Source organism: Cryptomeria japonica, chromosome 1 (assembly GCF_030272615.1).
Source record: "Cryptomeria japonica chromosome 1, Sugi_1.0, whole genome shotgun sequence".
NCBI lineage: Eukaryota > Viridiplantae > Streptophyta > Pinopsida > Cupressales > Cupressaceae > Cryptomeria > Cryptomeria japonica.
The window spans coordinates 198802948-198828729 of NC_081405.1; the positions used below are offsets into that span (position 1 = coordinate 198802948).

Sequence of the window (25782 nt, forward strand, 5' to 3'; positions counted from 1 at the left end):
TGTTCAATTAATTGAATATAACTAGTATACCTATATTCTAAAAAAAAAAATGTAAAATAATGCCGAGAGATATCACATAATTGTCTTGCATGTTTATTAGTTGTTAAGAAGGACATGGTGTTGAATAACACTCCACTCTTTCACTCTCATTAAAGATATAACAATTTCATATAATTAGAAACAAGTAGCAATGATTCTATTTTATTCAGATTAATAAAATAATATTTATAAAAAACTGAAACATGCATACATTTACATGTCATTTACACATCAAATTTATTCAAAATCAATTTTTTATTTAGAATATGTATATGCCATTGTATGGATCGCAACATAATTAATAAGACTTATAAATACTCTAATTATGCTTTCGACCAAAATTGACCTAATCAAAATTGCAGGTAAAACCATCCCAAAATTCCACGCTAGTGGACCATTTTTCTTTGCCTATAATTACAAAGGAGAGGCATCAATCGAAGGTCAACATGAATTCTGATGCCCAAGAAAGAAACAAATGATCAGGTGCAAATAGGCTTACGTCAAGGGAACAGTCTCTTTCGAATTGAAAGGCATATATATCACAATATATTATGTTCAGGGACGAGTTGGAATTGCCCTCGGAGCTCAATCGGCGCCCAAAGGCAGGTGGACTTTAGGAAAACCCTTCTGCAATCATTTACCACCTGTCTTTTAAGTCTATTATTTGTAAGCCATGGAATCCCATGCTCTACACCTTTTGCCAAATACCTTCTTCAATAATAGTTATAGATGTGCACAGAACAAAATTTGGTACTCAAAATGCTTCCCATTGCCTTTTAGGATGGCTGCAAAGAAATACTCTTTCCAAAAATACATGCCTGCCCAACATGTTTTACTAACAATGCGTAATGAGAGTTGGAATCATAGAATGCAGAGCAGAGAAAGTAGCACCCATTTTAGAACATCATGCTTTGGGAGCGAAAGCGGCCAGAATATCATAGACAATTGCTTTGAATTAAATGTAGAAATTGTAGAGAGATGTGATGTGGACATAGAGAAATTTAAGGAAAATGTATCCGGTGGCAATGGGAGGATTGTATCACAAGAGGAAGAGATTGAAAAATTATCAGAGAGTGCTACTAATGGTGTATTGGAAGGTGGATTGAAGTTTATGGATACTTCTCAGAGTATGTGGCAACAGATGAAGGATGTGGTCATGTTTGCAGGGCCTGCTCTTGGAATATGGTTATGTGGGCCTCTTCTCAGTCTCATTGATACAGCGGTCATTGGGCAAAGCAGTTCTTTGGAGCTTGCAGCAATGGGTATGTTTCGTTTTCTGCAATCTTTTTAAGAGTATGATGCTCATGTGTTTTAAATTAGGTTAATAATGTAGTTCAGGAAATTGCCCAGGATGACCACGGGAACCACTTATGCTTAAAAAGCCCTAAAAAAACATAAATGAAATATCACTAGGCCATCTACATTCAATAAATATATATAAATTCTCCGAGACATCTATATAGTTTGTGTATATATAATTTAAGTTGAATAGTGAGTATATATATATATATATATGTGCTACCAAAATATAATTAAATAAAATAATATTTATAAATTATTAAATATTTATTAAAAATTATAATGAATATTTAATTAATTTATAAATAAAATATGATACTAAATATTTAATATTACATATTTTCATATTCTTATATGAGATTACAATTGTTATATTTGTTATTTTAGGTTTTTACATATTAGATGAAATTTACACAAAAAGAAGTGATCCTACATATTTTTAGGTCTAGACGAGCCATGTGGTTACAATGCATGATTTTATAATTATAATATAGTGAATTTTTATGTGATAATGATTTGCAATTCATTTAGAATTCAAGGATAGAGATTAATTCTAGAATTTGAAAACATAAAATAACAAATAAAAAATGTTAATTGTAAATAATATGTTATGAAAATGTCAATTGTAAATATTGGTAAAGAAGAAATATATAATGAGAAATTAATTGGAGCATATTGGGAGAAATTATGTTTACTTCTAAAGCAATGAGCCTATTTTCTGCTTCGCTTCTTTTCTTTTGGCAAGCTAATGGTCAAATGTGAAGTGACATTATTCATAATGGTCAAATATGAATGGCGGCATTATTCTTAATTCAAGACTTTACATGAGATATTGCGACAAATGTCAAACTTCTATTGATCCTATATCAATAGTAACTTTAGATAATATCAAACTTTGTAATTTATGTATTGTCAATGTACAAACCAATTTTAATGATATTTATATTGTTGAACATCGTATACTTAAAAAGCCTAAATAAAACATAAGTAAAACATCATCATCACATTGCTTATACTTACCCTCAAAGAAAATAAACGTAAATGAAATCTCATTATTGGGGGCTGACATTTATCATCTGAAGCAGCTAGTATCTGCACCACTCCATATTATGAGAGATAGGTTATCGAAGGAATGACTGGGCACGGGAGATGATGGGTCAACTAAAAATGTGAGTGAGTGCCTTTCTTCCGACAAAGGATGACATTTATACTTTCATCTAATAACCTTTAAGCACTTGATCTCAATTGATCTTGACTGGTTTAAGGGCCTTTAAACATTCTATTGATCCCATAATATTATTATAATATATATTATGTTTGACCGGAGAAACTCTGGATGCTTAAAGAAACTTATATGAACCATACCAAAACAAAACATACCGCCACAATTATGCTACTTAAGAGAATTCATATCCAAATTATTTCCTTTATTGAAAATCTAGTAAACAAAATTTTCCTTCTTTTATGAAGCTAGTGCGAAACACATTAATATAGAGATTTTTTTTTGGATTCAATTAGATTTCTGTTCTTTAGTAGATTACAAAATGTGAAGTATACATCCATTTCAGATGCCTCCTTTCATAAGTAGTGGTTCCATTCTATCGAGATCATATATGGGTCAAATGTGACCCAATCACATGGAAGAGGATTTGAATCTTGATGAATGATGTAGCACACCATCTTTCTCACCAATTGAACTCAGCCGCTTTCTTATAGAGAAGTTTTTCATTTTATCATATTTTTGTTTTGATAAATTTCCCTCATAAAATGACCTTTCACTTAAATGCCATGATTAAGAAGTTTCTCCCTTTGTCAAAATCCTTGTAGCTGACCTCATCTATTGAGGTATGCTACATTGTTTGAGCTGGGCGTGGCATTTTAATCAATTTCAATCCTTTATCTTGTCTCACAAGGATTGGAACTGTGGAAGCCTCGATGCTTTTGCCACTTGAGTTCGACCCTTTCCTTCACTTTTCCCATGGCTACTACAAGTCCTAAGAACTCACGGGAATGGAGCCTAGCCCTAATTTTGAAATTCATTCATCCTCGATTTCGATCATGTAACCTTATCTACAACCCATGCCATAAATATCATAAAACATACATGCATAAAGATGTTATCAAACTGAATTAATCTATAACCATCACCCTTTTATTGAATGGCATGGACAAGAACCTTATACATAGTTACTTGGAGATTTGTACCCCAACCCTTTGTACTCATCTTCCATATTGAAGATGCCTTCCATTTTTGGAGTGATAGAAGACTTCGGATGATGTTTTGTGTCTATATATCTTTTTGGAGGTTTCCCTTATAGAAGTTTCTTATTTATTTATCATATAAATTAAATTGGTTATCCTCCAATGCTATATTTGATTGACAACCTAATTTTTTTTGAAGAAATACAGTAGAACCTATAATTTTTGGCATGAAAATGTAAAGGGTTAAGATATCTAGCTGCAATGAATTTTTTTCAACTGATTGAAAATATAGCCATCTCTTATCACCCATGCTATGTTTATAAATAATGAATTTCCTGTCCTAGTTCCTGTTGGTGGACGTTTTATCATCTACCGAACACTTAGAATAAAATACCACAAGGATATTCTATCCTCTCCTAAACAAAATCACTACTTGTGCCAAGATTGTGAGAAAGACCACGAGGCGACTCCAAGGTCTATATGTGTGAACAAGCGACTTTAGTGGGATAGTTGGTTGGGTTGTGTGTGCTGAAAATCTCAAGGGGAACTTACACTTGTTAACTGATCATTCAAGTTGAACTTAGGCAAATTTAACAATTAATGCTTTACGTTTTTGGATTTTTTGGTTTAAGACTAAAAAAGATAAAAAAAGGGATGAGGGTTTAGGAAGCCTATACTATTTCTAAGCTATTCCTATGAATTCTAGAGTAATAATTGGGTGAAACTGGTAACTATGCTTTGTTTCTCCACACTCAAACAACTACGCAAAGCGGGTGCAATCTTCTAGGGTTATGTTTAAGATTTTCACACTTAGGAAGAATACCAACAATTGAACAATATCATTCCAAGTAGAAGTTAAACATCCATATTAAAAAGCTCAGGCTAACTTTGCACATTGAAAGGAAATCATCCATCCAACAAAAGTATGAGCAAGATTTCACAAATCAATACTTATTAGATCTATCATTCATCTAACAAATTGAAAACAAATTACTTAAGCAAATCTAATCTAATTGTTGAAGGGAGTATGTAACCATGCAACCATTTAGCAATAAAAAGATTTCAAAACAATATTGATAATTAATATTTTATTACTCAAATAGCTCTGTGCAACAATTTCATAAATCTCTCTATAGACAATGAAATGAGAGAATGAGGGTTTATATAGAGTTTTGAAAGAAAAATAAACGACCGAGATCAATCTAAGATCAACAGCTGAGATCTCAACAACCCAACCCTAGATAGAGTTTACCAAAATAATATCAAAGATCAATTACAAAAGAGACAAGTGGCACAAAATGCTATTTTTTAGGATTGTATCCCTTTCTTCTGATATTCATTGAACTTGGACACAATTTGGTCCACTTCCTCCATCGTGAGATGTGGCAATAGGTTGACCTTGAATTCCAATCCTTCTAAGTCGTCTGCACAAAGAGCAAAGGTGAATTCTCAGTCTAGTTGCTGCTTCTAAAAGGCATCTCTGATGGAAAGGAGGTTCGATGCTTTAGCCAGGTTGCTCTTCAAGACCGGTCTTGTGATGGCAAATAAGATGCCCTGTTTTTTGATCTTAAAATTCTGCAACTGCATATTCCTTTCTCAGATGGTTTTTTTCTCAAGTATTTCTTCAACTATAAGGAAAATCTTATCCTGAATGGCTCTTATCTGTTCTTCTATTTTATCAGCATCAATCTTCACCTTTTCCAAGACCTCATTCTGTGCAACCAATGTCCAGTGCCAACTATGGAAATCATAAGCAGCCCCTGCTTCAATTATCTTGTGATTAACCAACTCTTGGGATGAGATTCCTTTGAGTTCTTGAAGGTACGAAATGATTCTTTCTTGGACATCTTGGACGTCAGCCCACATTTCTACCATATTTTCAATCCTGGAAAGCAAAGAAGAAGTTTGATCATATGTTGATGCAATTCCTTCTATGAACTTGGCTGCCTCTTCTTTTGTACTTTCCATCCAATCCTTGCTTTCTTTGGCTATCACTGCATCTTCCTCAGAACTTTTGATTGTCTACTGTGAATCTAGAAGTGAGAGAACTTCTTGGTTGGCTTGATTAAGCGGTTTGGTGGTCAATTGCCGAATATAGTCTTTTAGGCGCTCTACTTCTCTCTTATGCTCATTCTTCTTTTCTGTCTCCTCATCCAGTTTTGCCTTTATGGAAGCAACTAAATTATCTAAGTCATCTTTTGCTTGGGTCTTTGTGCTTGGGCCTAAGGCAAAAGTGGTGATCTCAAACTCATGAGGAGCAATGTCTCCTTTTGCTTTGTTCACCTTAGGCACAACTATATGCACTGTGCGGTTGCCTGTCTCATCTCTCTAGATGGTAGAAAATCTCTTGGCTGGCTTCTTCATAGCAATTTGTTCTAACCTAGCCAAGAAATCTGCCATGTCATCTTCTTTTGTTCTTCTACTACTGGTGTATTCATCTCCAATCTCTCCTTCAGCCATTCTGGAACAGTGGGCTGCTCGATGCCTTCTACCTCTTGGTCATCTTTTGTTTCTATGTCACCTGTGATTCCCCGAAGAGCAGAAGTCATCCCTTCTTGAAACTCTTCCTCTTCAATATCTGTGTCATGCTCTGATTCTAGGATTTTTGCGCCAATATGAGATGGTGGCTGTTCATCTTCCTGATGGACTGATTCTGCATTTTCTTCATTAACTAAAGAAGGAATTTCTATTTCAGCCAATGACCCATCAATATTAAATATGTATTTCTCATTCCTTGATGTGGCGGAATGAGATGGTTCTATCCTCTGCTTCTTCTAAGCAGGTTCTTCATTCTCAATTGCCTTCCCCTTCCTTTTAGCATTCTTGTTTGGTCTGGCATTTTGTGTTGCTTCTTCATTTGAAGAATATCCTTTTGCTACTCCCATTAGACTATAAGTCAAAGTTATATTCTTCTGCTTCAGCCTATGATACTACTAATTAACCCACCACCTGGTATATTTCATGACTGGCCGCATTAGGGTGGTTAAGTCTGCATGATCTGGTTCTGACCACTTGACAGGAGGAAGAGGTGCATGCTCATTAAAACCGGGTTGAGTATGCTCTCCATTATCTTCTAATTGATCTGGTACGAGAAAAGGTTGAATTTCTTTGATGAAATTTATAGATAGCCTGGAATATAACCTTTTTCTAATTTCATACTCATCAACATCATTTGCCCAAAAATCTTCTATATCTACTTTATGTTTGAATCTTTCCTCCTTTACTGATCTGATGTTATTGTGAGGATCATAATTGGTTCTGGATTGGTAAAAGGTAAAAGGATGCCACTGCATCTCAAGCCTAGCACTCTCAACTGCCTATGCAGTTGAACAAGATTCTTCCATATTTCCAATGAAGAACGGAAAAGATATGGCTGCCTTTTGCCTTACTCTTTTGAAACTCTGATATGTTTCCAACTCTCTGAGAACTTCCAGCAGGACCATCTTGTTGGTTGGGTAGATCGACAATCGATAAGGACAGCCATTGAAACCTTGGATTCTGATATAGGTGTGTTGAGACATGGACCAACTAGGACTCGAACCTAGGACCTTCCATACGCTGCTAGAGTGCTCTACCACTGAGCTACTGGCCCCTCTTGGACCAGTCCATCGTCGGTCCGGGTGTGGCTTATTTCCAACACCAACACCCCCCCTTAAGCCACACTTCTCGTGTGCTTGGGGCTCCTAGCCTGGACCTGGCTCTGATACCATGTAAATGTTATTGTAATTTCCAATTTAATGAACAAGTTATATGTAGGATGGTGTATTTAAGATTTTGGTATTATGACTATGACAATAATATTGTTGTCTTTCTTTTGCTGCGGGTATGGAGGATGAACATGTATCGATTTCAATCTTCCCAGCCATGCATTCAAATGAAGACCCTTCTCTGCAAATCTGATCATGCTATGAAAAAGAGTATCGAATTGGTTTTGTCTATAGTAAGACCGTCGCTTCTCATGGCGCTCTCTGACTGGCAAATATATGAGTATTGTTTTCGATGTTGTGGCGCTAGCGCCAAACAACATTAAAGATAAACCTTAATGCCCAATTCAATAGATGGAACTATTAATCACAAGAACTTGCTAAGTGATTCGATACACAGACAATCCATCAGATCTATGTCAGATCGAGATCTTGGCGCCTCCCTTGAACTTTTGTTGTTGATCAAAATTTATTACTACAGCAATTTGTTCTAGTTTCATAAAGACATTTGTGACTGCATCTTGTCTACATGTAATTGCATTGTCCAGCGGTGTCTGTTTCCGGTCATCTTGAACGTCTACTTCAACTCCTTTCTCAAAAGCAAATGAAACATATTTGCATGACCCTGCCGAGAAGACAAGATGAAGATAAGTCTCTCCACATTGCATTGCTTTGCAGTGTCTGCTTGGAACATGGAAGATCATCTCTCCCGCATTTTGATGCTACATACTCTATCATCTTTGTAGCGCAACTGTATCCGTAACTGTGTTCACGGGGTGTGTGTACTATGGCATCGGCTCTGCAAAAACAGCTTGTGATAATATCCATCAACTTATGTATCATTACTCTATGAATGTGATAGACCTCTTCATGCGGCATGTTCGAACCCGTCCTCGTATAGAAGGGCACTTAACAAGATAATATTGTCTCATGGTAGGAATGCCCGACAATTGATCATACAGTCGTTGTTGTCTGATGATAACAAGGTACTGCGAACAAGTGTTCATCCAGAGTGCACTGGTTACTCCTGTGATTTTATGGACAGTTAGAGACATATATCCGCCTTCAAACTTTGACTTGCAACCTTCCTTATTGCCTTGTTCGATTTACAAAGAATCGCTCCCTGGTGTTTCCACAAAGAACTTGGCTCTTAATGTGCAAACTGCAATTGATTCCCTGAGAGTAGAGTCGATCTTCTTTAATATCTAGATTGCATTAGAATAGGCAATCAGGATATCCAAATCACCACGCTCAAAGAAGTTCCGACCTAGACGAGGAGTTGTCTGATTGCTTGAACAAATCTGATAGGATCTTCAAATCTGATGGCATTTACCCATTAGAAGAAATGTGATGTAGTATATAGCCTTGTTCTTAAATTATTCACAAAATTGAATAGCCTCAAGTTCAATCAACTTGGCTTTGATACCATGTTGAGACATGGACCAACTAGGACTCGAACCTAGGACCTTCCATACGCTGCTGGAGTGCTCTACCATTGAGCTACTGGCCCCTCTTGGACCAGTCCATCGTCGGTCCAGGTGTGGCTTATTTCCAACACCAACAAGGTGAACTTCGGAAATTGGATAAACAAGGATCCATATCGGCTGATCAAACTTTTAGATTCATGAGAAAGTTGGCTATGAGTGCCTCCTTGCAGTGTTCTTGTTATGTATATCAGGAATGCATCATGGGCTCAGAAAATTTTCTCCTTAAGCTGCAACTGAGGATAACAATCATATGATTGGAATTCATTCTCAGCTCCTCCTACTATGCCTTTACAAATCAGTCTTGAATATTTGTAAGTTGCAGCCAACAGATAAATTATGTAAGAACTCATGTGGAATGTCTTTTTCCTTTCCAAGTTTATCAACTGTTCATGAAGGTTATCATTGATTATGCAGGACTAATTGAATAACTTGGTTTCTGAAGTGATTTCATCCATGAAATAATACATCCATGTCCCAAATAGTTGACCCTTAGGGCTGCCCATTACTCTATTCAATAGTAGGATGATATCACCATACTCTTCCTTGAAGAATGGACGCAACAAATACTTTGGCACTTTTCCTTGAGGTATTTTCTTATCAAGCCAAGACTTGTTTACATTCACAGCACAAAGTTCAGATTGACTATCATAGACCCTTTGGGCTTGTCCTTTAGTCTTGTAGGTGGTTTTACTGTGCTTTGGTATACCAAATGTCTCCTGGATGGACATTTCTAAAAGATTAGCCAGGACCCTTCCATTTGGTGCAATGATTTCTCTAGATTGTGCTTTATAGTGCAAGGCACATTCAACATTTAACTCAACAAACTCTTTGGCTGGTGGGAATCCAACCGCCTGGACAATTCTGTTTTGCATCATCTTGCGAGCAATAGGTGTAGGAACGTGTCCATCATGTCCATACATTCTTTTCTTAAATTCTTCCATATCAACATGCCCTAGATCCATGTCAGTGATATTCTTCCACTTGGACTTGAGTTTGGACTTCAACTGCTGCAGACAATCATTCTGCGGACAAAGTATTCCTAGCTGAAGCTGCATTATCAGGGTGGTGCAGGTTGCACAATACCGATCAACATTCCGAGCTGCAATGCCATGAGTTTCAAGTAGCAGCAGATATTTTCCGGAGTGAGAAAAGAAATTCAGAAGTAGAGGATGCTCCAATGACCGGATATGAGATTGTTCCCATAACAAGGTATGACCAAGCTTTAGTCATAGAGAATGTCAGATCCCCATCCCAGAGCCTCTCATCATACCAGCCTAGTCAAAGATTTCCACCCGCATCTGCTAATAGCCCCGTGGAGGCGCCACAAGGTCAAGTCAAGCCTGAAGTCCGATTTGCATCAGAATAGCCAACCATAATTAATGGCTATAGTTTTCCCCCATTATATGACAGTGTCTTGGTAGAAGGGACTAGAGAAGTGCAAGCGTTCTAGCAAACATGTGGAAACCAACCTAGGGTATACCAAAGGAATACTTGGTATAATGAGCCTTTAACCACGTCTATTCCTCCCAATAACTTCCAAACCCCACCAAATCCCAATGCTACCAATGCACCAGTTCTTCCTAGAGATTCTCCTGGATATTGCTAGCAGAATGTCCAACCTAGTGGAACGAAACCTATCAACCCTCCTCAAGTTGAGCAAAGGCGACCAACAATCTCCCAACCAGAGCCAACTCAAACTCAAGCAAAAGACGGTCCCAAAGATGAGTTAAAGAGATTGAGTTCATTTGTGTTAGAGGAATTCAAGAAGATAAAAATCAGTCAGCCTTTGATTGAGCTAATGAAAATTCCTGAAATTAGAGAAACAATTTTAGGTAGTGTAACTGAAGCTGTTGCACCAAGAACTCCCACGCAAAATACAGTAAATAGAGGAGTACTCAATGCTCTTGCTAATACCAATGTTGTATCATTCAATGCTCCACAACAACCTCCTAATTTTGTAGGAATAATACATACATCGGTTGAAAACGAGGAAAATATGGCACCAGAAGAGGTCCTTATGGACACAGACATATTTTGAGAAGAAATTTTAGCAAATGAACTGCCATAGACCTCACAAAAGGAAGATTTTCCTTCTAAGACGCAGGAAGAAAAACAAGAGAAAAACCTAGTAGTTTTCTACCAAGGTAAAGATGAACCTGCTCCATTTTTGTTGTTAGTAAGAATATTTGGCAAGATGTTACACAATTGCCTAGTAGATTCTGGTGCCTCCAACAATGTAATGCCACTAGCCGTTTGTCAAAGCTTAGGACTTGTTCCGGAAAGGACTAATAAGAAAGTTAGACAGCTAGACAAGACAAAGGTACCCGTGATGGGAGAGCTGAATAATTGTAATGTTCCCTTCTCATTGACGACCTTCCAGTGGTCCATTAGCCTATTCCTGAGACCCGTAGGCTAGGTAGAATGAAGAATGAGGGTCCAGCATTGATGAAACGAGGACTTACTATTTTTAGTAAGTCAGGGAATGGCCATTCTGGTGATACTGTCTTACTGAGCTCTCCATGCTTTGCCTCTGGATGCGAAGATCATGCTTTTCAGAGCATTAATTCTTGACTTACTATTTTTAGTAAGTGGCAGTGTGACATAATTCTATTTTTGGTAGTGGACAGGGTTCTGATTCTGCAGCAGTTCTGTGGTCGTCCTGGCTCAGTTTCATCCTAGTTTTGATAATAATCAGTACGGGAGTCATATGTGATATAATTAAATATTATTTCCTTATCCTAAGGTTTACTATTTAATTAATCTGTTTAATTGCTATTGATTATCGAATTTGGGATTAATGTCTATATTTTTCCTAAGTTTTTGGCGAATTTCATGTTTATTAAAGAGATGTCGAAATATTTGAGAGATATTATTTTTATGACTTATCTCTAATATTTGCCAAAGTGTAATGTGGGTCCATGCCTTGGGTGTGGAGTTTGACCTGTGGGAAATGGCGCCACACTTGGGGTCCACATGTAGTGGAATGAAATGCAAATGAAGGGCATTGAATTTGAAGGAATTTGCATTTGGGTTTGAGGTGTGTGAAGTTATAAATATGAGACTTGGGCTCCCATTTGGATCATCTTGAAAAAATTGTAATGTTATGCTGCCGGTTTGGCGACAGAACTTGAGGCTTCGGAGTGCGTCTCCCTAGTGCTACTCGGTTTCGTACTTGAAATACAGTACCTAGTTGTGCATTGTATTCTCTACATTCTCAAAGTTTGCTTAGACATTTTTGGTGTTGAAATGATGCTGGAGACTTGCTGTTTTGCCTGTGGCTGAAGCACATTTTCAATTACACCTCTCTATTGGAGCGACTGACGGTTATGGGTATCAGCTCTATCCTCCTTCCCAGCAATGGCGATACATTTTGTGAGTTTATAGCAAGTTTAATTAAGCTTTGAATTTCCTAGATCAAATCGAAATTCCTAGGTATGGCGTGGGTTTCTGATATTGCATTGGGATGCATGCAAATTAAATAAGGGGTTGTTTGGGTTTTGACTTTAATTGGTTGTCATTGCACATGTTATATGGTGGGTTTGGGACTGGTTTGAGTAGATTCGGATGTAAAATGAGGGAGTTATGAGCATTCTAGCATTTCCATAGGTTGCTGATTTGTAATTCCAGCCTGTAGTTTGGATGTAGCAGAAATTCATTGTTCGTAATATTATAATCTGCATCACTCTTCTCATCTTATCTCTATTTTGTAAGGTTGTTTCAGTAGTACTGATCAATCATTCTTGCTATCTTTATTTGTAATTTCCACTGCATAAGTGGAAGAGGCTAGCTTAGCCGCCTTCTTGCTTTGAGTTCAGTTTATGTACTGAGTCCTCCCACTGAATAAGTGGTCGAGTGATAAGTTTAATGCAATTGTGCTCCCGTTGAAATATGCGGTAGAGTGATAGCTTAATGTATTGTCCTCCTGCTGAAATATGCGGTAGAGTGATAGCTTAATGTAATGTCCTCCCGCTGAAATATGCGGTAGAGTGATTGAATTTCAGTTTCTTGTCATTTTCCCTTGGCTGATTTACTGCCAATAGTTTGATTTCTATCCTGCTAGATAAGCAGAAGGGGCTGGCTTGCTGCCAAGGCATTGTAATTTCAGTTTGATTTTTGGTGCTAACGATCGGTGGAACACCGTATGCTCTCACCCTCCCAGATTGGGCTCTTGGTGAACAAAAGGTGGAAGGGTTCCCTTTCAGCAGTTTGGATTATTTCTCTAACCTGAACGGGTTGTGGTGTTTGCTTGCAAACTCTTATTGTTAAAAACAAACAAAAAATTTATTGGGATATTACAATAATATCCACATGCAATTAGCAACAGATCCAAGAGTACAAAGTTGTATCAACATTTCCATCGTAGATATCCTAGATGGATATGACATGCTGTTAAGCAGGGACTGAATGAATACATTTCCACCGACTTTTCTCACATGTGGCTGCCGTGGAAGGGAGTTCCAAATCAAATCAAAATCGATAGCACCCCAAGACTTAAGTTGATGATTACAGAATATGGAGAGAACAATGAAATATTGTTTCTCGAGACAGACTTAGGTTCCTATACACCTAGAGTAAATGAAGTCTTGACATTACAGGCCTCCTCCATTAGGGAAACAATTGAAAACGGATTAGAGGTCACATTACTTGATGATCCAGACAAAGAGGAGAAACTATTCAAGAGTTTCAAATAGTTCATCTGGACAAGTATATGCCAGAGAGTAGAAATGAGGAGTAGATTCATGAATTATTGCTGACCAATTGGTGTCGAGTCCACGACACATCTCATTCAGAGTTCACTTGCAAAGTATGCCACAAAGTGATCAAGGAAGCTCGTCAGATGCTCCAACAGTTTGCAGATCCTAAAAGTGATATAGAAAGTAAACAAGATCATCAGAGGCATGAGCTTTCAGAAAACGTAGCTGAATATGTAGAGAAAGATCAACTGCAAGATCGTCGTAAGCGCACCGTTGAAATACAAGCTTCATCGTCCTCCCGAACTATCGAACAAGAAATTGAAGGTGAAATAAACCAACTGTTAGAAGAACTTGATCGAAATATCATGGAGGTTCAAGCTCTGTCACCTCAACAGGAAAAGAAAGAACAAATTTCAGTATGGTATCAACAGGAAGGGCAAGTGCGGATCCTAAGGTTTGACGAATCCTATTCAAAGAAAGGAGTAGGAGCCAGATTCAAATTAACTAGTCCGATGGGGAGACGTTTCTTGTAGCTCGCAGACTCCAGTTCCCCTGCACAAATAATGTAGCCGAGTATGAATCACTAGTACACGGGTTGTTGTTTGCCATAAGTAAAGGGGCTAAAATTGTACATGCCTTTGGAAATTCAGAGATAATAGTAAAGCAAGTGAGAAAGCAATATGTCTGCCATGATAAGAGATTATCTCATTACCGTAATAGAATCTGAGATCTCCTCGAGAGCTTTGATGCTTTCAATATTCGGTCAGTAGGGTGGGCAGATAATCAAATTGCCAATACCTTAGCTCAAGCAGCAAGTTCACTTGAGCCTCTTGCCGTAGAGAACATGGATCAACTTTCCATAGAATTGTCGCTAAACCCCCTCAATCCCAGATAATATCAGGAATTTCCAGGTATTTGAGGATGATGATCAAATTCATGAGTTTTTGACAAGTTCAGATGTATTTGCAACCCAGATGATTGATGATGAAGAGAGAGAGGAAGAAGCAAAATTGGATGATGATGGGATCTTAAATCTGAAAACAAAATTCATCCCTAGAGGAATGATACAGTTAGAGAGAATGTTTGATTAGGACCAAATCAATGAAATAAAGAGTCAAAAGACTGACGGTGACCAGTACGAGAAAGTCAATATGGGAACCAGAGATGATATTAGCAATGTGTACATAGGCAAAGTTTGTACACCAGAAGAAAAGGCTGGAATAATTCAGGCTTTAGAGGAGTATGCTGATGTCATAGCATGGAGCTTTGAAGACTTGAGAACTTATGATACTTCTATCATCACACACACGATGCCCCTCAAACAAGACAGTAAACCTTTTAGGCAACGCTAGAGGCCAGTTAACCCACTATTGGAACCTCTCATATACGGAGAAGTGAAAAAATTATTAGCAACATGGATCATATTCCCAGTGTGCCATTCAACGTGGGTTGCCAACTTGGTCCCAGTCAGAAAGAAGAACAAAGAAATCAAATTATGTGTTGATTTCCATAATTTGAACAAAGCCTCAAAAAAGGACAATTACCCCCTGCCATACTTTGATGAAGTTACAAATTGTGAATGGGTCACAGATGATGTCCTTTTTGGACGGATACTCAGGCTATAATCAAGTACTTGTTGAATATGAAGATAGACTGAAAACTCCATTCACAACAAAATGGGGAACATTTGCCTACAAAAGGATGCCCTTTTGTGTTAATCAACGCAAGAGCCACATTGCAGAGGGCCATGGATATTGCCTTCAGAGAGCTGATTGGGAGGTGTATAATCATCTACATGGATGATCTTACTGTATTCTCAAAAGAAAGGGAGAATCATGTCAAAGACTTGAGAAAGATATTTTAGAGGTGTCGAAGGTATGGGATTTCCTTAAATCCAAAGAAGTGCATAGTTGGGGTCACCGAAGGCAAGTTGTTAGGACACCTAATCACAGAGAAGGGTATATTAATTGATCCTGAGCGTATTGAGGCTATTTCAAGGATCAATCTGCCGTCTAGTCAAAAGGAGTTGAGGTCTTTCTTCGGAAAGATTAATTTTGTTAGAAAGTTTATCACTGGTTTCGCAGAGATAGTTAAACCCTTAAATGAAATGTTGAAAAAGGGTGCTAAGATGGAATGGACACCACAGTCAAGGAGAGCGTTTGAAGAAATCAAGCAAGCTATAGCTGATGCTCCTATTTTGGTCAGTCCGGACTACACCAAACCATTTTACTTGTATTCCTTTGCATCCGAGCATTCATGTGCCGCAATACTCATGCAGCGGACAGAGGAAAAAGAAGAGCATCCTATAGCTATCATGAGCTCACCCCTCAAGGATGCAGAGCTAAGGTATCCGAATGTTGAAAAGCAGGCTTATGCATTAGTAAAGGCCATTAAAAAGTTTAGGCACTATATTTTAAGAAGCAAAGTTTTCGCCATCGTTCCTGATGCTGCTGTTAAGACACTCCTGATGCAGAATGAGCTAGGAGAAAGACGAGGAAAGTGGGTCGCCACTATCCAAGAATTTGATATTGAGTTGCAACCAATGAAACTAGTTCGAGGACAAGCCCTAATGCAAACTATGGCAGCTGAAGGACTTGGATTAGTGCAACAAGCATATGTTTTGATTGATGTTTCCCAGTAGGAATGGTACTACGATATAATGTCATATTTGGTGGATCATAGATACCCCGCTTTCATGAACTCAACACAGAAATGAGCCTTTAGACTCAAGTGTCAACGCTACATGCTTCAAGGATCAGTACTCTATAGAAAGAATCATGAAGGTATATACCTTTGATGTGTGGGAAAGGATGAAGCTAAAAGAATCATAGAACATTTCCATTCCATATTCAAAATGGGTCACGGAGGAAGCTAAGCAACTGCTTTCTAGATCCTAAGGGCAGGATATTATTGGCCTGCTATTTTTAAGGATGCCTATGAACATATAAAGACATGCCACATTTGTCAGGTTGCCGCAATTAGAGAAAAGAACCCTGCAATGCCACTGCAACCAATCACAAAAGTGAAACCATTTGCTATGTAAGGACTTGATTTTATTGGAGTAATAATCCCACTATCGTTAGCACAACACAAGTACATCTGGACAGCAACTGATTATTGCACCAGATGGTTTGAAGCTTAGGCATTAAAGAGTTGTACAATGGACGCAGTAATTAAGTTCCTTGAAGAGCACATTATCACGAGATTTGGATGCCCTCATGCTCTAGTATGTGATAATGGTTCTGCTTTCACTTCTCTAAGATTTTCTAATTGGGTATTTGACTATGGCATCACTTTAAAGTTTTCATCAAATTATTACCCCCAGGGCAATGGACTGGCAAAATCAACCAACAAGAGTTTGCTCAGTGTAATCAAGAAGTTGCTAGAGAAAAATCTGAAAGATTGGCACACTCAATTAATGTTTGCTCTATGGGCAGACATAACAAGAGCCAAGAAATCCTTTGGCACTTCCCCATATCATTTAGTCTATGGACAGGATCCAGTTTTCCTGATCCAACTGAGAATTCCGACTTTGAAATTTATGCAAGAATTTTTGGATCCAGAAGAGAGAGTTCAAATTTGCCTCTCTCAACTGCTGTTACTAGAAGAACAAAGAGATCAAGCCTTGGAGAAATTTGCCAAATATCAAGGGATGGTCAAACGATGGTTTGATAAACGAGCTACCACAAAGGCATTCAAAATCTCAGATCTGGTCCTTTATTGGGATAAAACCCATGAGCGAAAAGGAGATCACGATAAGTTTGATTGTTTATGGAAAGGACCATACCAAATTGCCAAGATACTAGGAGAGAATGCTTTCAAATTGAAGACTTTGATAGGTGATGACATTCCTTTGCCCGATAACGAGCAATTTCTGAAACATTATTTCATGCCCTGAGTCCCGTGGTAGAACTTGTTTGTACATAATTAGAGTAGTTCTGCTTTGGTTGTGTGTTTAGTTTTGTTGTCTTTGTTTCCTTAAAGTAGTTTGTTTTTCGTTTTTTTTAGCGTAGTTTGCTTTCGTTAGCTTAGTTGTTTTTGCTTTCGCTTTGTTTCCGTGTGCTTTAGTTTAGTAATAAGAGAGGATTCCCATTAGTGAAAGGGTGATGTTGCTTAAACATGCACAAATTGGTTTGACCTTGCCAGGTAATGTTTGGGGTATTCCTTTGGTAAATATTTAGGGAGAGCTTGTGAATTTTAAATTAATTGTTTCTAAACTATCTTAAAGTTGGGATTAGTACTTGACTAGAAAGGGAATCAACAATTGTATCTCGACACTAAGTCTTTCAGTCATTATACTTTACACACTTAAAGAATTCTCTGAGTCATTTTGGTCTCCCAAAGTAAAGTTATGGCAAGAAAACATAAAGAAAAGCATCAAAAGTCTTACTTCGGCACCACTATAATGCTCAAGCCCATTGTGAGCTTCATTGCTTATGAGCCAAAGTGTGGAAATATGTGAGAAGAAAAGAATATCAAGAAAGAACAAAGGGAAAAAAGAAGAAAATCAAAATATCTGGCTTTTGGGTGTGCGAAAATCTCTATAGGTGTACCCCTCAAATAAAAACATAAATCGTCGGAAGTAGAGCAATCTTCGTGAGATTATAGAGATAAACTCGCTGGGACTATGGACGTTTGCTGACAGCGAGGCTCTATCCAAGGATGCTTTTGGAGTTAAGACAAAGCACTTAAACTATGTAGCTTGCCATGATGGAACCAAAGAGTCATAATGGTCTTATGAGTCAAGAATGAATGCATTTGCAGACACTTGTAATTGAAGGATGAGAGATCTTGATACAATTTAGGATTCCTCTTCCTTTTTGAGTGCCTTCTTAGCCGATGGGTAAGTTAGCTATAATTAATTTCTATTTCTGAGTTTGAAATGGGTTTTATTTTTGGAAAGTTTAGGAACATTCCCCTCGTGGAGTCACCAGATGTTGTGACCTTTTTTTTCACACATCACCCCATTGAGAATGGGGATCCTCTCCTTTCCTGCTTTCTAGGGTTTTTGTTAGTGTCCCGTGGCCTTCCGCTTCAGTACTGCTCGGTTCTATCAAGTTTTGAATGGTTTGAGTCCTAAGGATTGAAAGTCAGTTTGTGCAAGCCAAGTGATAATAGAGTCTAGACATCGTAAAAGTGCCTAGAAAGGCCAAAGGACAAAGAACGGAATTGATTTGAACAAATTTGGACAAAGTTTGTTTTTTTGCTTTTTCCTATTTTTTAGGAAGTTTCGTTTTTGGCATTTTTAGCCCAATCCTCGGTATGGTTTTTTTAGAAAGTTTTCCCTATTTTTTTAGGGATGTCTGCTTTTTGCTTTTTCGGAGTGGGGACCTAGGGTTTACACTAGTACCATCGACTTGCATCGATCGCGATCAAAGATTTTTCAAGTTTTGACCCAAAAGGCTAAGTTCCTACATTTTAGGGGTCATGACTCTTCGGATCGGTTACCTGAGTATGGATTTTAAATATCATTCTAATCTAGCGAAAATCGATGAAGTTATCAAATTTTGAAGTTTTTTTTCAATTATTTCTCCAAGTTTGGCTAATCAATGTTTGATGGTGAATATATGCCAGGAGCTCTTCAAAAGTCCGCCCATGATGGAGACTCACAAAAAGTCCGCCCAAGGTGAACTCCAAAACTCCGCCCAAGGTACAAAGGCAATGGTCATGTTCTCCAAAAGTCTGCCCTCCAAAGTGCACGTGAAAGAAAGTCCGCCCAAGCAAAGGTGCCAAACTCAAAGTCCGCCATGTATAAATTGAAAAATTTGGAGTAAGAAAAAGTCCGCCCTCCTAAGATCATAGCAAACTCAAGGTCCGCCTTGCAATGAAGGATGAAGTCTTCCAAAGTCCGCCATGAATGGTTAAGGTGTGAAGAAGTGAAAAGTCCACCTAGGTTGCAAGTGAAAGGTGCTCAAGATCAGAAAAGTCCGCCCAAGCAAAGTGGTGTGTGAGCTCCAAAGTTTGCCCTAGGAGGAAGACATATGAAGTGCATTGGAAGAAAGTCTGCCCATGATGGAGACTCACAAAATGTCCGCTCTCCCACTTGAGAAGAGAATGAGTCATTCAAAGTTTGCCCAAGGTGATAAGTCGTGAACTCTACAAACTCTGCCCTATGGAGGAGGAACCCAAGAAAGTCCCGCTTTGTCAAAGTTAAAAAGTGTTTGGAGGAAGAAAAGGCCACCCTACTCTTGATTGCCTTGGAAATAAAGTCCTATAAAGTCCGCCATATGCAAGATGTTGTGAACTCCAAAGTCCACCTCAAGGTGGGATAAGAAGTAAGTAAAGGGTGCTATAGACTCACAAAGTTCGCCTTGAGGAAGGTTTGATGGTGCAAGGAAGACATGAAAAGTCTGCCATCCATGGTTTCTAGAAAGTCAGCTCTCCAAAGTCCGCCTTGAAGTTGAATGCATAAAGTTTATGAAGTTCACCTTGAAATGGAACTCCAAAAAGTCCACCTTAAGACATAAGGAATGGTTCCTAAGTTTGTCCAAGTCCGCCATAACAAGGAGAATCAAAACAATAAACTCCGCCTCATGAGAAAACATGCTAATTTAGAAAGCAAAGGAATATTCCAAGATTTCAGTCGCGATGAAGTTTCAGGTAGACAAGGATGCTCCTCCTGAATCAAGGATGACCTCGAAGTGGAAGAATGTTAGTGATACAAACCTCAGACATATCAATCTGAGGGAGTTTAAGAAAAGGATGTTCGGCTTGGACAACCTTGTGCCTACCATGACCGCGCGTAAAATGATGAAAAGTGGCATCGTACATGCTGCTGGATTTCTCCCTACTATGCAGTGCACGAAGTTGGTAGTTGAGTGTGCTAGGCACTATAACCCTGACAACAAAGATATTGTAGCACCAGATGGAAGAGTGTTGGCTAATATCAGTGATGAAGCCACAAGGGAAGCATTTAGAATCCTAGAATATCATAATGCTGTATATGTGACCAAGGATGAGGCCAATCAAATGTACCAAGACCACATGGAGGAGTACGAGGCCACCATCAATCATTCATGGCTGGATAAACCAATAAAGGGGGCCTCTAGGCTATCAAAGAAAAACATTGGTGAGGGCATATTTCAAAGAAGTCATCGAAGACATGATTGTTCTTTTGAACCGAATAATGGGTAATCCCCAAGGCGCTCCATTTGAGCCTTGGATGCATTACTTCATTAATGAGATAATGAATGGAGTCAAGATGATCGACTGGGCTCAGATAATAAACAACAACTTAGACAACCAACTGAAAAATTGGAGGGAGATAAAATCTTCTATATGAGCTCGTATTTGTTCTATTCCCTAGCTAGAACTTATAGGTACAAGGCCTTACCTGTAGAGGAGAGGTGGGAAACAAGGAAAATCATTTTCCTGTTTACGATTGTTACCCCTAGCTGCACATGGAAGAGAAATTACATTTCAAGAAGGTGAATGATGCATTTCTGACGCATATCACACTAACACTGCAAGGTGGACTACATCAGAGACTCCCTCAAGAGTCAAAAGACCTCATAAGCAGATTCGGGTATTGGTATATCCAATACCCAAAATTCACCTATATTAGAATTTAGGGATTCTCTGGATCTCCCTACAAACTCCCAATTTATCTCACCAACCGAGTTGTGTTTCTAGAAGTTGTGAGGCAGCTGGAGAGCTTCATGATGGTTCAGAGAGAGAAACAAAAGAAGGCAGGAACATCTTCTCTCACTATTGGAAATGGATTGGAAACGTGTCCATCAACACAAGCTGCTGCCACTGCTGAAAAGGAGCTAGCATGGTACCCCTTTTACTTATACAAGGCAAGAAGGAACTTTGATCCGTTCCGTCAGATGAAAAGGGTAGAAGGAATTGTGTTTGAACACGGAACTGATTTAGAGGATTATTGGGCTAATGCAACCGATAGTTTCTTAACCAGAAGAAGATTTTGGTCAAGAATTCCCCTAGGTATGGTAAGAGCATCAAAAGTATTCAGGGTCGCTAATCAAGTAGAAGATAGTCCTGAACTTGAACAACCGGGTTTCGAGAAAGTAAGAAATGAGCCACTTGCCGTGATTGATTGGGCAGACGGGGAGAAATCGGATTTGGCTGACCTTATGAAGACAATAGTCGAATACTCTAAGTGGTGGACGTCTGAGAAGACAAAGCAGCTAAAGTCCAAAGGTGTTGCCTTGACTAATGATTTGATGGTTTTGGATGACTCAATGTCTCCCAATCATGGTATCTCTTCAGGCAATGCTTGGAATCCAGAAAGTGTTGGGTCCCGGAAGAGGAAGGAACCCGCTGGAAATTCTGGAAAGGCCTAGGGAAAGAAAATCGTTGGGGAAAGACATGAATCAAATGAAGGTCATTCGACTTTGAGTGCCGCATCTGCTGTGCTTGACCAGAATACTATTGAGGAACAGGAGATGGACACAGATATGGAGGAAAAAGAAGCAAGAGTGCCTTCTCCTTTGGTTAAAGAGATAATGAGAGAAGCCACCCAAAATCCAGCCAAGGAACAAGCTGAGCCTCCAGTAGTTTTTCTTGATGGTATAGTTACTGGCCCTGAGGAAATAGATGGTGAATTTGATAAAAATACTGAGGAGCAATCAACCATTCTTGATTGGTTGAGAGAAAGGATAAGGGATAAGGTTCCTAATAAGACCCACTCAGAAGAGAATACTGCAACATTTTTGGCGAAGGTGAAAGAACCAGTTGTGATTAAACCACCCAAGCCAGCTAAAAAATTCTCTTTGATTCAAAGAGATAGTGCAGGGTTCAAAACGGTTCAGATAGCTGTATCAAAGGAAGGAAAGACCCATAGTGATGTTGCTCCAGAAGATTATAAGATCACTACAGTAGAGCTGGGTAAGTCTACTCAGGCTCAAGAGATCCAATATTTTGATGATTCTTGCAACGCCTTGAAGGCAAGACTAGCCAAGGAAAAGGAGAAAAGAATTAAGGTTGAGGAAGAGAATCAACAATGGAGAAAACATGTTCTCCATCTAACCAAGCCACTTGATCATGAGATACCAGTCACCCCTTCGCAACCTCTTCCACAAGAGTCGATGAAAGATTATGAGGACATGAAGGGTGCATTTGGGCAAGTTAAGGAATGGACCTCAGATGCTTTGGCACGAGATGACATACTTGTGGAAAATTTGGTATCAGCACATGAGTCGGCTTCTTCATTAGTTAGCAGAATTTAGGACTTGGCTGCAAATTGGGAGGATATGGAAGAAATCCAAGATGAAGTACTTCCACAATTGAGGATTATCTAAGGTCTATCAAAGCGAGACTTGATAGATGTAGGTGTCATCCAGGCTGGGGACAAGTATGATTTTAACACTTGGTATTGCACTTTGGTCACGAGGATTGAGGTCCTGAAGAAATCTAAGACTAAGTGTTTTGAGATTGAGAAGAATGTCAGGGAAATTTTAAGTAAAGTGTTTCATATGGCATCGAAAATTTGGCAAAAGGAGGGCATGCGAGAAAAACACCTACAGGTAGAGAACCTGAGAGCCAGAATTTAGTCGAGCTTTTTCAAAGTCTTGGGGATGATCGATAAAGGGGATCTCTCAAGAATTGCAGTATTTCTCCTCATTGACGACAACTTTCTTGCCCAGGCAGTTGAGTGGGAGTGCATCCTCGCCATGTGTACTGATGATGTGGACGTTGTCGACTTTTAGATAAGTAACTTGCCAAGTGTCACTATAGAAGAGGTTCGACTCATTGTGTCCAGATACATTGAATCTATAAAAAGGGAAACTAGACACTCACCTCAGTCACAATAGTAGCTGTGCCACATGTCACTCTCTTGTTTGTCTGAATTGATAGAGTTTTGAGAAACCCTAATTAGGGTTTATAACTTTCAATCTGGGGCCTTGATCACTATTTGATCTCGACCATTCATTATTTTATGAAAAACTATATAAGGCTACCTCCTCTCATTTGGAGAGTGTGAGGTTTTTGATATATTGTTGCGTGAAGGTCATTTTTTCAAATAATACATTGCATGTGCACTTTCTCTTAAGGCTTTGTAATCTCTGTTATTTGAGTGATTAGTATGGTTTCAATTTCCTCAACACATTAGTTAAAAGTTAATTTAGATTTGCTTTCAAAGTTGTTAGAATTGAATGCAGGATTTGATGAGTATTAATTAACGGTGGATCTCTGCTCATACTTTTGGTGAATGGATGATTTCCATTTCACTGTGCAAAGTTAGTCTGAGCCTATCCCTTGTGTATGCCAAAACTTCGATCATAAGCACAACCCGTTGAAGATTACACCCGCTTAGTGTAGTTGTCCTTAGTGTGACGAAGCAAAGTGTGGTTTCCCGACAACACCCAGTTAATACTGTCTCTAGAATTCGTAGGTTTAGATCAGCTTTCTTAACCCTATCTCCTTTTCCCCTTTTTTGAAAGTCTAAATCCTGGAAAATCCTAAAAAAGAGAGAGCCTAAATTGATAAATCCATCCAAATCCAAAAGCTTAAAAGACATTCGTAAACGTAAGTCCCCCTTCAGATTTTCAGCATACACTACCCAAGTAGCTATCCCACTAAAGTCGCTTGTTTGCACATATAGACCTCCAAATCAGCAGTGATTTTTCAGGAGAGGATATAATACCTTTGGGTATCTTATTCTAATGTTTGATTGATGATAAAACGTACACCAACACTATCTAACATAAACTCCAACGCTGCTGTGACCCAAGAAATACCACATTTCCTCTTTAAACACCAAGCACGATATTTCTAGAAAACTCCATGCATCTTTCTGTACGTATTCAATGCCATGAAATCATGCCAATATTTACAAATGCATTCCTTTGAGATTAATCGCTGTCTTCAAAATGATTACCTTCTAATGAAAAATATCAACTCCTCTGTCATACCCGCTCCTGACTTGGAGGACCATACCGTCTTGGTTTCTCTCTGTATCTTCCTTCCATTTCATTTATTGCTGTCTTTATTGTATAATCACTGTGATTACTTATTAGCGCGTAATATAAATTAGATCGCTTACTAATCAGTTTTGTTGAATATTGCCGTTCATACCACAATTTATTAGACTGATATCATTAATGAATATTCAAATCGATTTTCTTTAATAATATTGTTTTCTTTATGAAAAAAAAACTTAATCGCTGCACATCAAACATAATCTTTAATTATTAAGTCATCATGCAATGTGCATTAAGTCGATTATATGGATCGGCTGTCTTCTTATCTTCAATACTCTTCATTCTCGAATCATTGTCTCTGAAATTTTAATCATTGTGTGTTGCTATCAAACAAATCGCTGTTCATAGTCTGAAATGCTATGATGTTAATCACTCAGAGAATAGAGTCGGTTATATTGATCATGAACAAACATAACCGGTGTTCTTCTTAGTTAATACAAGCTATTATACCATCGTTGCTGTCTCTCAACAAGTCACTGATTTAATCGCTGTCTTTTGGAGAATACAAAAACCTTTGTAAGGTTTGAATCGCTGCATACAAATTCGCTGTTGTCATAATGAAGTCATTGACTTTAATATTGAGATCTTATATATCGCCTCCAACGTCTTATCAAATAAATCAAAGTTCAGCTCTTCGAACTTTGCTCTGCATAAAGCGGTTAGGTGATGAGGGGAACTCCCATTGCGGTGGATTCCAGAACTGCATTCCAATCATAGTGATAAATAAAGCCGCCGGTGGCAGGGTGTGCCAGAATACCCAACTGTAGAGCCCACCCGAGGACGAAGAACCCCTAATTGATGGCTGCCATGTGACCGAGCAACCCCGCTGGGAGAAAGTCTAATGCAGAGGAGAATAAATTCTGAGCGGCGTCAGAGGGCTTGCGCAGGACCCACATGAACTTCACCCTCCTCGCCTCCAAGCCAAGTGCAAGCTCCTCCACCTGCACCGTCAAGATGGAATTCTCACTGCCAAAAGAAATATAAAGATAGATTCCTCCACCTGCGCATCAAGCCACTGCATACACGATCCACAGGAAATGAACTTGGCTCTGATACCATGTTATTTTTACTGGTATGCTCTCCACGGGCAATAACTCATATTGCCCTCCTAACCGTAGACGATATATTCGTCTCCCTCGAGTACGCTGATTTATATTGATCTGCATATTTTTGTTATTCTATTTTATCCGCTGAATGAGATCACGCATCTCATTATGTATATGTGAGAGGTGTCTTTACACCAAGGGTCACCACTCTTCCAAGTGGCACCAATTAATATATTATTAATATAATATAATGATTATTGTATTATCATATACTATAATAATTATAATATTATCACATAATAATATAATTATATTATCTCACAATAATAAATATAATCACAACCTTTGTGATATCAATGTCGGGTTGT

The 25782-nt window shown here is 38.5% G+C and overlaps 1 protein-coding gene across 3 annotated transcripts in view; it reads left to right on the forward strand.

The window, feature by feature from the left end:
• Window positions 1–385: 385 nt before the first annotated feature.
• Window positions 386–25782, forward strand: part of LOC131070133 (protein DETOXIFICATION 46, chloroplastic) — a 214964-nt gene continuing 189567 nt past the window's right edge. For 2 of the 3 annotated variants that reach the window (XR_009371584.1, XM_058005666.2), the window contains exon 1: window positions 386–1301. Coding sequence is in view for 2 of the 3 variants with exons in the window: in XM_058005666.2 (XP_057861649.1) it covers window positions 713–1301 (589 nt within the window). In the remaining variant the exon portion in view is untranslated. The remainder of the gene's footprint in view (window positions 1302–25782) is intronic. The other variant, XM_058005665.2, reaches the window with a different exon arrangement.